General features: G+C 44.8%; 1 protein-coding gene across 1 annotated transcript; it reads right to left on the bottom strand.

The window, feature by feature from the left end:
• Positions 1-3,394: 3,394 nt before the first annotated feature.
• Positions 3,395-15,975, bottom strand: NPPC (natriuretic peptide C). The gene is made up of 3 exons (XM_069973401.1): positions 15,617-15,975; positions 8,671-8,958; positions 3,395-4,087 (listed from the first exon to the last, which is right to left on the bottom strand). Exons 1-2 carry the CDS (start codon positions 15,707-15,709, stop codon positions 8,695-8,697), a joined length of 357 nt encoding a protein of 118 aa, XP_069829502.1. The 5' UTR covers positions 15,710-15,975; the 3' UTR covers positions 3,395-4,087; positions 8,671-8,694.
• Between the last annotated feature and the right edge of the window lie 219 nt (positions 15,976-16,194).

Here is a 16,194-nt window from a genome sequence, read left to right as displayed (position 1 = left end):
TAACTGGTCCCCAGCAAGGTAGGTATTTCCTCCAAAACAAAAAACTATAGGCAGGGGCGTAGGTATTATTCACAGAGCACCATAGCAGAAAATTGCGATGCCCCCCCCCCCACACACAGCACAGAGCAATATATATATATATATATATATATATATATATATATATAGCAGAGCAGAGATCTAATGGCTGCTAGGAGCCCTTACGGTTAAATACATAGGTGCAGGAGCAGACTACCTTTTACTTAACCCCTTACGTACTGCAGTGTGTATAAGTGACCCAAAGTTCAGAAGACAAGGAGATATCTGCTTTACTGCTGGTGCACTGATAACCCCCTGACCTCTGCTTGGAGAGCTGCACATTTTCCTACTTGATCGTGGGAGGCAGCCGAGAACAGAGGTCAGGGGTTATCAGTTCAGTGAAGCAGAGATCTCCTTGTCCTCTGCTTTTTAACCCTTTTGTGTGTTGCAGCATGTAAGTAAACATTGGGTCACTTAGGGTACTATTAGATGGCCGATGGGGGCCCAATAATAAATTTAAACGAGTGTCGATCTGCTAGATCGGTGCTCGTTTACTGGACCTATTACACGGCCCGATAATTGTTTAACAAGACCTGCACGGACATCGTTACCAATGTCCTTGCAGCCCTTGTTTAAACTGCATACATTACCTGTCCATGGTCCAGGGCTCCTCTTCCTCTCTGCTTCTCCCCGGGTCCGCACGCTCCAGCTTTAGAGCGGCCTGTCTCAGCTGACAGGCCGCTCAGCCAATCACTGGCCACGGCGGTCCCGGCCAGTGGTTGGCTGAGCAGCCTGTCAGCTGAGACAGGCCGCTCTGAAGCTGGATAGCGCGGGACCCAGGGAGAAGCAGAGAGGAAGAGGAGCCCTGCAGCCTGAAAAGGTAATGTCTCCGGCCCCGCACCGCTATTACATGTAGTGGTGCATGGTCGGCGCCCGACAATTATAGGTCAGAACCTATATCAACGATCAGCCGATGACAACGATCATCAGCGGATCATTGTCTTTATTACACGGAACGATAATCGGCCGATTATCGCTCCGTGTAATAGTACCCTTACACACTGCAGTACATAAGGGTTTAAGCAGAAGGACGCAGGACAGCTCTTACCTTTGTCCCCCCTGCTGCACAGGCCCCATAGCAGCTGCCTAACCTGCCTCTATGGTAACTACGACACTGGTATTTAAAGTGTTTAGATTTCTTAGGCCCACCTAGACCCAGACCCTGAGGGGATGCAGAAGGTCCTTTTGTCCCATATGAGGAGAACTGTAAATGATGTTCTGGGGTCCAAGAGCTTTAAGCTTTGCAATTGCCACCTCTTAGCACTGGGAACTCTTCTTATGTAACATCCACAGAAATCTTCAATTATGTGTGTAATCCATGGCTTAAAGGGGTTATTATATACTTACATCTCCGTGCTCCCCCGGTGTCCTGTGCGGTGTTACCTGCCGTCTGTAGCTGCTGTTACTTCTGAGACTAGCTTGTCTTGGGAGTGACAACCAGCTCAGCCAATCAATAACTCAGACAGGACTGGGCTGTCACTCCTGAGACAAGCTCGTCTCAGCAGTAACAGCCGCTACAGAGAGCGGGGGACACCAGGGGAGCGCAGAGAGGTAAGCATTACATGTTTATGTTTTCCTATATGGCAGCATCATGTTAAAAATATGTGAGTGCCGGATAACCCCTTTAAGGATTTTAAAAAGTTTTGTTAGGTGATAGGGAATGCAAAAGAAAGCAATTCTGAAAACGCTCAGCATTACTAAATTGATTTCTTTTTGTAGCTTGGCACCTGTACTGTACTGTTGACAGCTTGTTGCCTAGGTTCCCGACCACCAGCTATAGGAGCGGTGGCAGGGCTGTCATGCACTCGGGTGGCTGGGATCCTAAAGAGTGGTAAGTGTTTACTTTCACTCTATGTCTCCCACTCTCACTCCATGTCTTACACATATCTCTGGGGTTTGGATTGTCCTGGGAGACATGTGTACCTTATGGGAGACACAGCGATGCCAAGCTGATTCAGCACAGCACCGCTGCATCCCGTCCTCGCTCCCCCTGTTCCCCCCTATGGAAGCAGAAGACACAGCAGTGCCGAGTTTCTCGGCAGATGAGAATAACCCTTTAAGGCCGGATTCACACGGTCTTAAAATTGCCTTTAAAAAGCCAGCGGCCAGATGTTAGCTAAAGGTCATTGGCAGTTTATGATCGGCCTTACACACATGGCGTTTATATGGGGTGACTTTTTCTCCCCTCTCTGGCCTTTTTGAGGTTCTGTGGCAGTTTTGTTAAAATGCAGCATGCTGAGGGGGTGGCTTTTTTCTCCCATAGACTTCAACGGGATTGTTCTGGTTTTCTCAAAAATGCCATTACTGTGCGTATGGCGTTTCTTTTTTATTTTTGTCACCTTTTGTGGTCCAACAGCTAGGACATGTAATGGCAGAGGAAAAAAAAAGTTCACCACACTAAAACACCTAAACTACAAACAAGATCATTCACACATAAAGTCAAAAACGTCAGAAAAAAACGCAAATGCATAAAAAAAAGCCATGTGCCGCACTGTTTTTTTTTTTTTTTTTTGGGCCAGCCAAAAAACGTGTGTGAGTGCGCCCTAAGAATGAATGTAATCACAGAACATCAGAAATAAAGACAGATTACAGATGTACATGGAATGAAGTCTTTTTTTTCTTCACTGTACAATGTTTGACCCGGTTCATTACATAAATAAAAGATTTTATAAATATCTCTTCATAAACAATATAAATAGCTTTACAACATAAATACATTGATGCAAGGTGAGGATTTACATATCGCTCTGTCAGACCCCCCCCCCCCCCTCCATCCATCTAGATGAGTACCCCAGGAGACCTTATCCTTGCACTGCTGGATTGGTTCTCCCTGACAAAGCTCCCAATGAGAGTGGTGGGGTAAGTGAAGACTTTATGTGTGCTCTGTCTGGTCGGTCAACTTCAGTGAAACCCACTGCATACAGATGAACTGAATTTGTCCGTTTCTCGGAATACTTAATCATGCAACTAACTATATCATTGTAGAGATAACAAGCCCTCAGTGTCAGGTTCTGATAATAACCAAAAAAAAAAAGTTATATTTGTCGGATACATTTCGTAATATATGAAAAGCTGAGATGTACAAGGACTCCTGTCTAAACTCATAGCACTCTCGCAGACCGTTTCTGCAAAGTCACACATCATGCTAGTATCGTTATCAAGTATCGTACACGTTGGCCGGAACCTCTACCGATTAGGTATCCCAGATCTGGGAGAAATCCTAAAGAACATAGTAAATTCCCTGTTTTCCTATAGTTACGCGCAGTCCCGTAACAACGCTAGACGTCTAAAAGTAAAAACACAAAATGTCCGTGTTGTTTTGTAGCATTGGAGCTTATTTACTTGGCCATAAGATCAGCGTAAGACTAACAGAAAGGAGGAGAAATAGTCAAGCAGCTACTAAGGTTTCGAGACCGACCTTTGTCCCAGAAAGCACTGCAGTCATACCCTATTACTGGACAAGCATTACGGACCTCTCGGCTAGAGGCAGGTCATTATTGTGGACGTGGCGGGTTGGTAACTGAACTCCGGTGCTTCGTTACAGCGCAAACAGCAGCTCAAGATGAGCCGTCAAGGGTTAAAAATTGAAAGTCAGGCATAGGGTGGTTTAGTGGTAACCTGGAGAAGGTTCCTTGAGGCTCACACGTTGACAGTCCATGGATTAGGAATGGTTTTTGCACTTACGGAGCCTTGTCACTCTACAGGGTTAAGAACACCCAGGACAGTCTGCTTGGCCACCTATAAGGTGAAGCACGTGTCTGAACACTGATATGTAAACATCTAGGCGGCCCTCATTACACATAGGTATACAAAAACGCACGTTAATGGCTCTCATGTGCGCCGGCAACAAAATGATGAGAGATGTGGTAACAGCAGGTCCTACGTCCCATCGTACCGGCCTGTCCGTTCACCATAGAATCTTCTGGAAAACGTCAGATTCTCAGCTGGGCGTCTACACTAAGACAGGATAATGACCAGTGATCAGCAAACCGTTGTCGATGTCAGGAGCCTGGAAAGAGAGAAGGAGAGTTTGGATGATGGCGTTGATGTTACGAGCGTACGGCAGGCCAGCTTTCTGACTTCTCTCATACAGCACTTCGAGGCTTGTAACAGCACATGGAAAATGCAGATGGAATTATGATCCTGGTTATTAATAACACAGCCCCAGGATATTCAGTGCCAGAAGCCTGGGAAGCGCAGCTCTGGCCTCAAATCATTCATTTTCCTCGAGTTGTCACCGTGTTCCTCCCACAGGCTGAACATTTCTGTACACAGGCAAAGCCCGAACCTACTGTGCAGAACGGGTCCGATGGACCGCAGCGCTTTCACATTTACATCACTGTTACTAAAGGACAATATGGCTCTCAGCTATGGAAACACTGCAATCAACCAACATAGATTGCACACTTAAAGGGAATGTGTCACCTACATTTTATTTACTGATTAGAGTCAGATAGTAAAACTTGTTCTTTAATTCTAATCGGTTTCTATTTTCTGACTGCAATTTTTTTTTTTTTACTTCACTTTTTGTACATTGTTATGGGGGCGGCCATCTTGGCTGAGCTGTTTTTAACAGCATTTAGTGACATGCTTTACAGCAAGACTCATGGACATAGACGACAATAGACCGAGTCTGTCCCCTTGGGATGAATGTGAAACATTACTGAGCGCGCTCTGTGACCTGTGAAGAGGTCACTCCACAGGGAGCTGCTATTGTCTCCTCTGTCTACTGGTGTCACATGACGCTGCGATGCTGTACAGATCACTTTACATCAGCCTCCTCTTATCTCCACAGACACAACAGGAAGCCTCAGCTTAGTTTTGGCCCCAGTGGTGAGAATGAAAACTACAAGATCAGTATTATTTTATAACTATATATATATACCGTGTTTCCCCGAAAGTAAGACAGTGTCTTACGTTCTTTTTACTCCCAAAAGTCCCACTATGTCTTACTTTTGGGGTATGTCTTATATTGGACAGGGGTGTATGACTGTATAGGGGGGGGAGACAGGGGTGTATGACTGTATAGGGGGGCGGACAGGGGTGTATGACTGTATAGGGGGGGGAAACAGGGGTGTATGACTGTATAGGGGGGCGGACAGGGGTGTATGACTGTAGTCCCCTCAGTAACAGTGCAGGACTGTAACATAGGAGGAATGGATGTGCTGCAGCTGGCAGGATAACACACACAGCTATAAGTTATCCCGCCTGCTGCAGCCCATTATTCCTCCTATCCTGTACTGTTACTGAGGGGATGAGATGACAGGTCAGCTGTCACACGTTGTCCTGTGTGTGCAGGGAGGCGGCCATGTCAGAGCTGGAGGAGCAGCAGCACGTGAGGGCGGCTGTCCTGTACTCCCCTCAGTGAGCAGGGACGCCGGACCGGACGGGTGGTGGGCGCATGGACGGTGCGGCAGGACGGGGCCTCAGAGAGGGCGGACAGGTGCGCGCACGGGGGGTGGGGGGAAGGTCGCTTGGACCAGACGGGGGCGGTGCGGGCAGTCACCTGGGCCCTGCTGCTCCTTCAGCTCCCGCACCAATACCGGCGTCCCTGCACATGACGTGCAGCGCTCGTGCCGGGCCGCGCGTGTGTGTGTGTGCGCGCGCGTGCGAGCCTCTGACAGGACGGGCGCAGGGACATAAAAGTACAAAAATACCGCCCTATGTACTATGTCTTACATTCGGGGTATGTCTTACTTTAGCCCAGCCCCCGAAAGTCCAACTATGTCTTACTTTCGGGGGTGTCTTACTATCGGGGAAACACGGTATATATATATATATATATATATATATATATATATATATATATATATATATATGTATATTATATATATATATTAAAAACTAAATTTCACCAAAAATTCTTTCAAAATATGTTTAACATAAAAACATTACTTTTACAGTAAGTCATTTTCTGATGACATTCCCTTTAAGTATGATCTCATAGCTTATCTATACTGTATGGCATCTCAGGATAATTCAGGAGAGTTATCACACAGCGTAAGAACAATGTGATAAGTACACAGGGCTGTCTTAGCATCGTAAATATTGTCACTGTGAAACTGAAGCCAATGAAGTGTTCTCATAGGAAATATACCACATACATCTGTTTTATGCTTTCCTGTATAACTGCCAGAACAGTATCTAGAACTGTAATACATAATAATGGAACGCTTAAAGGGGTATTTCACTCAAACATAACTTTTGATATGTTGCTGCCCATGGTGAGACTAACAATTCCTTCCATACTTGTTATTATCTATTCAGTCTCCTTTCCCCAGTTCTCAGCTGCTGTTTTCGGCTTGAAACACAAAAATCTGTGTGTGAGCCTTTCTCTCTGTCTCCCTCTCCTCTCCCTCCCCTCTGAGACAGCTGATGTAAACAAGTTACTGACTGGCTTTATCTGCAGCATTGTAGCTTGTATTCTGAGGTCAAGTTGCTAATGAACTCACTAAGATTCACCATCTCAGCATTACAAAGAAAATACAATGTTGCAGAGAAAGCCTCCCAGGGACTTGTTTACATCAGCTGTCCCAGAAGGGAGGGAGGAGGAGAAGACAGAGAAAGAGGCTCACACACAGATTTCTGTGTCTTCAGCAGAAAGCAGCAGCTGAGAACTGGAGGAAGGAGACTGAATAGATAATAACAAGTATGGAAGGAGTTGTTAGTCTCACCATGGGCAGCAACATATCAAAAGTTATGTTTGAGTGTAATACCCACAGTACACTCTATTTGAATATGTTATAATAAAGAGTGAATACACTAAATAGGGAGCGGAGATTGCACGTTATGCATGTAATGCTCCTTCATGCAGTGGAAGGAGCAAAAGTCCAGAACCTTCTGTGCATTGTGACTGGCCAAGAGGAGTCTCGTACATATGTAGACTTTAGGATCAGAAGAGGAGGGTGTGGGCGTGAGCCCATTAGCTTCTCTTATTATTTCTTATCTAATTAAGGTCTTTCTTGTGTAAAAAAAAAAAACCTTTAAGATACTGTGCGATTTGTGATTGATGTCAGCCTGCTGTTTGTGGTTGTAGAGAACAAACACAGACACATTCATGTGCAATCTTGCCTTCCTGTCTTAACGCCTACCATTATTTGTTGTATTTTAGCTTCTTCGGTGTTTTCTTCTTTTGAAAGACAATTTCCGAGAATGAAGCTGTATAATTTGTTATGTAGGATAAGGGTCTGCAATTACTGTGAATAATCTGCGAGGAACCAGTTCAATCTCTAGTACTGAATAAAGGGGCTGGAATTCAAGGGTGAATGTGAATAGGCAAATACCGAATACGACTAAATAACCAGTGTCTGATATCACGCTACTAATGTGATGGATTGGATACAAGTGACCGTACAATGCTCAAGAGTCTAGCTTGTCAATACTGATACACAGCTGGGTAAGGCCATGTTCCTACACACAGTATTTTTGCTCAGTATTTTGCCACCAAAATCAGAAGTGGATTAAAAACACAGAAAGTCTATGTTCACACACTGCTGAAATTGAGTGGATGGCCGTCATTTAATAACAAATAATTACTGTTATTTTAAAACAATGGCTGTTGTTTTGAAATAACAGCCGTTATTTGCTATTAAATGACGGCCATCCACTCAATTTCAGCAGTGTGTGAACATAGACTTTCTGTGTTTTTAATCCACTTCTGATTTTGGTGGCAAAATACTGAGCAAAAATACTGAGTGTGTGAAAATAGCCTAAGGGCCCTATTCCACCGGACGATTATCGTTCGCATAATCGTTAACGATTAACGATCTCAAACGACCGCTATTGTGAAAGACCTGAAAACGTTCACTCATTTCCATAGAACGATAATCGTTACTGTTTTGCGAACGAGCAACGATAAAAATAGGTCCAGGTCTTATAAAGCGATCAATGATTTCGGTCGTTAATCGTTAACTGCATTTCAACCAAACGATTATCGTTTAGAGTCAAATGATTTAATAATAATCTAAACGATAATCATCCGATGGAATAGGGCCCTAAGGCTAAATTCCCACTATGTTTTTACAAAAAACGGATGAAAAAAAAACAGATGGATAAACGGATGTATTTGTGTGCATCCATTTTTTAATCCGTTTTTCCATTGACTTCCATTTAAAAGAAACGGATCAATATGCATAAGGTTTTTTTTTACGTATACAAAAACTTTTTTTTTTTTATCAAAAACGGATGCAGACAAATACATCCGTTTTTTTCATCCCTTTTTTTTTTTTTTGCAAAAAGGGTGAAACTGGCTCAGTTGCCCCTAGCAACCAATCAGATTCCACCTTTCATTTTCCAAAGAGTCTGTGAGGAATGAAAGGGGGAATCTGATTGGTTGCTAGGGGCGACTGAGCCAGTTTCACTTTACACCATGTTTGATAAACCTCCGCCCATGTTTCTTTTTTAGAAATACATAAGACTATATAGGAGAACCTTAAAGTATACAGTATGTAGAGTGTAAGTCCTCAGGGCAGGGTCCTCTCTCCCTCTGAACCAGTCTGTAATTTTCTTTCTATTACACCTAGAATTTCCTATAAATTACAATAGTAGCTGACTATCAGGGTAAGGGAGAACAATAGAGTAATTCATACTGACCACCACAAGATGGTGCTCCAACTTCTAGCACCCCAGGCCACTCATGGCTCCGATGCGGTCCAGTTTGAGGCCAAAACAGCCCTTCGATAGCCCCTTTTTATTGATGCCTTTGAATTTTCGGGTGTTGGGATATTCGTTGAGCAGCCTTGTCCACGCCGCCCTCGACCGCGTATCTGCACGTAGATCTCTCAGAAGCCGAGCACGAGTCTTGGGGTCGATGTGTCTTTCACCCCTTTCTCCAGAGGCCAAGTATTCGGCAAGTTCTTCCCCTAACAATGCGCGCAGCGACTGCAAGATAAAGACACAGGATACAGGAGGCCATTAGTCAGGGTGTTCTCAGATAACGCGGCCTCACAAGGAAAACTCACTGGAAATTTGTAGATGTTTCTTTAAAAATCAGTAAATTGCTGGAGTGCATATACAGCACAGTAGTAGTACAGTCAGTGCACTGCCATCTCCCATCCTGTACTGTATAATACTGCTGGAGTGCATATACAGTACAGTAGTAGTACAGGCAGTGCACCACCATCTCCCATCCTGTACTGTATAATACTGCTGGAGTGCATATACAGCACAGTAGTAGTACAGTCAGTGCACCAGCATCTCCCATCCTGTACTGTACTGTATAAGACAGCTGCAGTGCATATACAGCACAGTAGTAGTACAGGCAGTGCACCCCCACCATCTCCCATCTTGTACTGTATAAGACTGGTGGAGTGCATATACAGCACAGTAGTAGTACAGTCAGTGCACCACCATCTCCCATCCTGTACTGTATAATACTGCTGGAGTGCATATACAGTACAGTAGTAGTACAGGCAGTGCACTGCCATCTCCCATCCTGTACTGTATAATACTGCTGGAGTGCATGTACAGCACCGCAGTAGTACAGTCAGTGCACCACCATCTCCCATCCTGTACTGTATAAGATTACTGAAGTGCATATACAGTACAGTAGTAGTAGTACAGGCAGTGCACCACCATCTCCCATCCTGTACTGTATAATACTGCTGAAGTGCATATACAGTTAAGTAGTAGTACAGTCAGTGCACCACCATCTCCCATCCTGTACAGTACTGTATAAGACTGCTGGAGAGCATATACAGCACAGTAGTAGTACAGGCAGTGCACCACCATCTCCCATCCTGTACTGTATAAGACTGCTGGAGTGTATATACAGCACAGTAGTAGTACAGTCAGTGCACCATCTCTTATCCTGTACTGTATAAGACTGCTGGAGTGTATATACAGTACAGTAGTAGTACAGGCAGTGCACCGCCATCTCCCATCCTGTACAGTACTGTATAAGACTGCTGCAGTGCATATAAAGCACAGTAGTAGTACAGGCAGTGCACCACCATCTCCCATCCTGTACTGTATAAGACTGCTGGAGTGCATATACAGCACAGTAGTAGTACAGTCAGTGCACCACCATCTCCCATCCATTACAATGCTGCGATGGGGGGGGCCCTATACAGTAAAGGATGAGTGAGGAGTTAGTGACTACTGTACTATAATTGCTGGTTTTGTTGTATTTAGTCCTGTACAGTATATAGTGCTGTTCTGTACTGTAGGGATTATACTGGGCACTATACAATGTAATATATGGGTACTGTAGGTAATTATTGGCGGCTGCTGGAACCAACTAAACACATTTACATGGGAGGACACTGCTCGGTTCTCAAACTGCCTTCCTGAACCTATTATGTTGGAGAGCAGAGATATTACTGTACATATAGTACTGGGAAAGAGGGTTTCTCCCTCCGCCTGCATTGTATAGTCTGGAACTCTGTCTCTATCCCTGATGATGTAGTCAGATATTACATGTGATGACTGTCGCTGACATCGCGCTATCGGACTTGGTCTGCAAGATAACAGACTTCCAATTGGTCCTATCAGTTACTGTAATTGGAGAAGAAGAGATAACCCGATCAGATCAGGAACTGTATTCTGCTCTCCAGTCTGTACCATTCAGCAAGGTGTCTGCCCATGGGATAAGCCGGTCACGTCCGGCACAGAGGCGGCTTATAAACAGGGGTATACGGGGCAATAAAGGATTTTATTTTAGATTGCTACAAGTAGGACTTTGCTGACTACGTGGTGGACTCTGAGCTGGAGATTGCCGCTACTGCATTATGTCACCTGTTCAGTAACCCATTCCGTGCCGGTAGTCGTGTTGCACATAAAATGCAATAATATTAATATAAAACGTATTGTCCTGTAATATACATTGTCACAGTGCTGGAAGAGGAAAGGGTTAACGTTCTAGACGCTTTTCCACGCCTGGCATTACATCTACCATGCAGACTGACCTCTTGATTTAAATATAATGTCAGGCGACCACCTGCTAAACTAATTTGGGAGCCTTGTTGGGGAATATCAGCGAGATCTCCCTGCGACTCTGTGTATATAAATATATACGTATATATATATATAAGAACACATGCCTCTGCCCGCCTACATAGTTCTATAGATCTCATCAATGACATGGGGGGGGGGGGGGGGGCCCAGGCAGAGGGGCAACTACATTGTGTTTGAGCTAGACACGTCTATTTTATTGGAAACATGTATTTTAACTCATTTCTGTCTTTTTTTATTTTATTTTTTGAATTTTATTTTAGCACCAGCCTTCTCCGTCAGCTGTCTATGAACCTATTTATCAGAGCTGAGTTTGCCATGTAAGTTTAGGGCTATGTTCACCCATGTAAAACAACGGCCGTATGGCAAATAACCGCTATTGTTTGCGCAACAACGGCCGCTGTTATGAAATACGGACGTTGTTTTTACATAGTGTGAACCTAGCCTAGGTCTGCATTGTTTCCGCATCAATGAAGCAGGTTTATCTACACCAGGGATGGGGGACCTTCCGCCCTTCAGCTGTTGCAAAACTACAATTCCCATCATGTCTGAATGGCCAAAGCGAAGCAACAGCTGGAGGTCCGAAGGTTCCCCATCCCTGATCTACATAGAAAATAGAAATAATTTAGAAAAATGCACTTGTATCCAGTGCTGCCTGATGGTCGCTGTATATACAGATACAGGTGCATTATAGATTGGCGTAGGGCACCTTGGCTCTCCAGCTGTTGCAAAACTACAACTCCCATCATACATGGACAACTAAAGCTTTGACTGTCCAGCGGGAGAGCCAAGGTTTCCCATCCCTGGTCTGAAGTCTACAATGGTGTTAGATGGGGTATATAGATGGGGTTATATAGATGGGGTTATACAGATGGGGTTATACAGATGGGGTTATATAGATGGGGTTATACAGATGGGGTTATACAGATGGGGTTATACAGATGGGGTTATACAGATGGGGTTATACAGATGGGGTTATACAGATGGGGTTATACAGATGGGGTTATACAGATGGGGTTATACAGATGGGGTTATATAGAAGGGGTTATATAGAAGGGGTTATATAGAAGGGGTTATATAGAAGGGGTTATACAGATGGGGTTATATAGATGGGGTTATATAGATGGGGTTATATAGATGGGGTTATACAGATGGGGTTATACAGATGGGGTTATACAGATGGGGTTATATAGATGGGTTATATACATGGGGTTATACAGATGGGGTTATACAGATGGGGTTATATAGATGGGGTTATATAGATGGGGTTATATAGATGGGTTATACAGAAGGGGTTATATAGATGGGGTTATACAGATGGGGTTATATAGATGGGGTTATATAGATGGGGTTATATAGATGGGTTATACAGAAGGGGTTATATAGATGGGGTTATATAGATGGGGTTATATAGATGGGGTTATATAGATGGGTTATACAGATGGGTTATACAGATGGGGTTATATACATGGGGTTATATACATGGGGTTATACAGATGGGGTTATATAGATGGGGTTATATAGATGGGGTTATATAGAAGGGGTTATATAGATGGGGTTATATAGATGGGTTATACAGATGGGGTTATATAGATGGGGTTATATAGATGGGTTATATACATGGGGTTATATAGATGGGGTTATATAGATGGGGTTATATAGAAGGGGTTATATAGATGGGGTTATATAGATGAGGTTATACAGATGGGGTTATACAGATGGGGTTATACAGATGGGGTTATACAGATGGGGTTATATAGATGGGGTTATACAGATGGGGTTATACAGATGGGGTTATATAGATGGGGTTATATAAATGGGGTTATATAGATGGGGTTATATAGATGGGGTTATATAGATGGGTTATACAGATGGGGTTATATAGATGGGGTTATATAGATGGGGTTATATAGATGGGTTATACAGATGGGGTTATATAGATGGGGTTATATAGATGGGGTTATATAGATGGGGTTATATAGAAGGGGTTATATAGATGGGGTTATATAGATGGGGTTATATAGATGGGGTTATATAGATGGGGTTATACAGATGGGGTTATATAGATGGGGTTATACAGATGGGGTTATATAGATGGGGTTATATAGATGGGGTTATATAGATGGGGTTATATAGATGGGGTTATATAGATGGGGTTATATAAGGCCACCCAAGGACAGAGCTTACTGGGACCCTCTCCTACTAGCAGAGATCATAAAACCTTCTAGTATCCTTCCATTATGTTGTCATAGTAAGGGGATTATTATCTGTTCCCATCCGCAGTCCTAGCATCTCCTGGTACCCGGCCAGACACCTGGAGTCCTCAGGAATAAAATATCACAGTCCGCTCTGAAGACTTGGCTGCTGCTCACTGTCCTAAATGGGTGGTCTCCCAGTTTGCACCAATTACTAAAGCCGCCCATAGGAATTCATTCTCAAAACCTCAGCCGTCTACTTATTGGAGGGAATGGGAGAGCTATCTGACAGCCCGTCACGTCTAGAGTCCGTTCCCAGTCAGATGGCCGTGAAAACAGATAAATAATGGAATGGTGATCAGAAAATGGATGGGACCGGCTACCACTGCTATTACGAGGATATCAACCTGACCCCATAGATAATCCTGGTGAGGGTAATGGGAGGGGGTTATTGGTATTATGGCACCATGTGTGGACTGTGTATCGATCACTAGTATAGGATCAGAGCCTGGAAAAGGTCATAAGAAAAGCAGAATATGCCTGTGTGAATGAAGCCCAATGTGTGAGCAGTGTATTGGTGTGAATGAAGCCCAATGTGCGAGCAGTGTATTGGTGTGAATGAAGCCCAATGTGTGAGCAGTGTATTGGTGTGAATGAAGCCCAATGTGTGAGCAGTGTATTGGTGTTAATGAAGCCCAATGTGTGAGCAGTGTATTGGTGTGAATGAAGCCCAATGTGTGAGCAGTGTATTGGTGTTAATGAAGCCCAATGTGTGAGCAGTGTATTGGTGTGAATGGGGCCAGTATATGTGTGTGAGCCCGGAGTTAGTTCAGGTCAGGGCACCTGGCACTGGAGAAGCCCGATCACCATTTTTACAGCCATGCATTGTGTGCCCTCTGCTCCAGATAGATTGCCGCTATGGGGACTCTGACTACTGGACTTTATAAAGGTCTGATCATCCACTATGAATCATGAAGAACCAGTGCCCTTCTACCAGTACTCTCTACCAGTGCCCATCTCTACCAGTACTCTCTACCCATGCTCTTCTCTATCACTGCTCTCTACCAATACTCTCTACCAGTGCCCATCTCTACCAGTACTCTCTACCCATGCTCTTCTCTATCACTGCTCTCTACCAATACTCTCTACCAGTGCTTTCACTACCAGTGCCTTCTCTACCAATACTCTCTACCAGTGCCCATCTCTACCAATACTCTCTACCAGTACTTTCTCTACCAATACTCTCTACCAGTACTTTCTCTACCAATACTCTCTACCAGTGCTCTGTACCAATACTCTCTACCAGTGCCTTCTCTACCAGTACTCTCTACCCATGCTCTTCTCTATCAATGCTCTTTACCAATACTCTCTACCAGTACTTTCTCTACCAATATTCTCTACCAGTGCCTTCTGTACCAATACTCTCTTCCAGTGCCTTCTCTACAAATACTCTCTAGCAATACTCTCTACCAGTGCCTTCTCTACCAATGCTCTCTGGCAATACTCTTTACCAATACCTTCTCTACCAATACTCTCTACCAGTGCCTTCTCTACCAGTACTCTCTACCAATGCTCTTCTCTATTAATGCTCTCTACCAATACTCTCTACCAGTGCCCTCTTATCGGTGCTCTCCTCTACCAATGCTCCTCTCTACCAATGACCTTTTACCAGTGCTTTTTCTACCAGTACTCTCTGCCAATGCCCTTCTCTACCAATACTCTCTACCAGTACCTTCTGTACCAATACTCTCTACCAGTAACCTTCTGTACCAATACTCTCTACCAGTAACCTTCTATACCAATACTCTCTACCAGTACCTTCTGTACCAATACTCTCTACCAGTACCTTCTGTACCAATACTCTCTACCAGTGCCCATCTCTACCAGTACTCTCTACCAGTACCTTCTGTACCAATACTCTCTACCAGTAACCTTCTGTACCAATACTCTCTACCAGTACCTTCTGTACCAATACTCTCTACCAGTACCTTCTGTACCAATACTCTCTACCAGTACCTTTTGTACCAATACTCTCTACCAGTGCCCATCTCTACCAGTACTCTCTACCAATGCCTTATGTACCAATACTCTCTACCAGTAACCTTCTGTACCAGGATCAGTGCATGGAAGCCATGTGCCCCCTCTCCTCTGCCACCTGTCACTCAACCACTGCATCCTGAATAAGTATAGAGAAGTTAGATACAGGATTAGATACAGAAGTGAAGGCTGGAAGAAAAAGCAGAGGGGCAGCCAGATGTGTAAGAAGAAAGAGAGAGCACACAAAGGCAGGGATACACGGGCTGGGATACATGGGCTGCGATACACGGGCTGGGATACATGGGCTGCGATACACGGGCTGGGATACATGGGGGGTTCTCCAGGTGGTCACTGACCTTCTGATGTGGCTGCATCACCGGCTTGGTCTCTATCCTGCAGCACAGCACGGCCAGCACTAGTCCCCAGCCCACAATATGGCAGCAGTGCATCCTAACAGTGGTCTCAGTCTCCTCGGGGTAAGAATCCTGCAGTGTCCCGGTGGCAGAGGAGTCCCGGTGGCAGAGGAGTCCCGGTGGCAGAGGAGTCCCGGTTACTTGTAGTCCCTCCTCCTCCTGTTCTCTTCTCTTTCTGTAAGTCTCATATCATCAGCCCATTCATTTATATTGCCGGGCGGGTGACGTCACCCAGTGATAGGAGGATCTGTAACCCTTCCCGGACCGATCCGCCGCCGGTCTGTTTGTTTGTTGGTGTCACGGGGGGCGCGGGAGCAGCGTGGCCTCAGGTGTCCGCCCGGCTCCCTGCCCATCCTGCCCATCTCCTGGCACCGGGCAGCGCGCCGCTCTCTATGCCGGGACTCGGACGAGTTAACTTCTCCTGGCACTCCGCGGGATCTGCTTTATTCATTATAATAAAAGGGGAAGGAGGAGAGCGGGAACGTGGAGGCACCAGCCTGGAGACCGGACCCGGCACACGG

This window comes from Dendropsophus ebraccatus, chromosome 6 (assembly GCF_027789765.1).
Source record: "Dendropsophus ebraccatus isolate aDenEbr1 chromosome 6, aDenEbr1.pat, whole genome shotgun sequence".
Lineage (NCBI taxonomy): Eukaryota > Metazoa > Chordata > Amphibia > Anura > Hylidae > Dendropsophus > Dendropsophus ebraccatus.
Note: the sequence above shows the minus strand (reverse complement) of the source record. Positions and strands in the feature narration are given on the sequence as shown.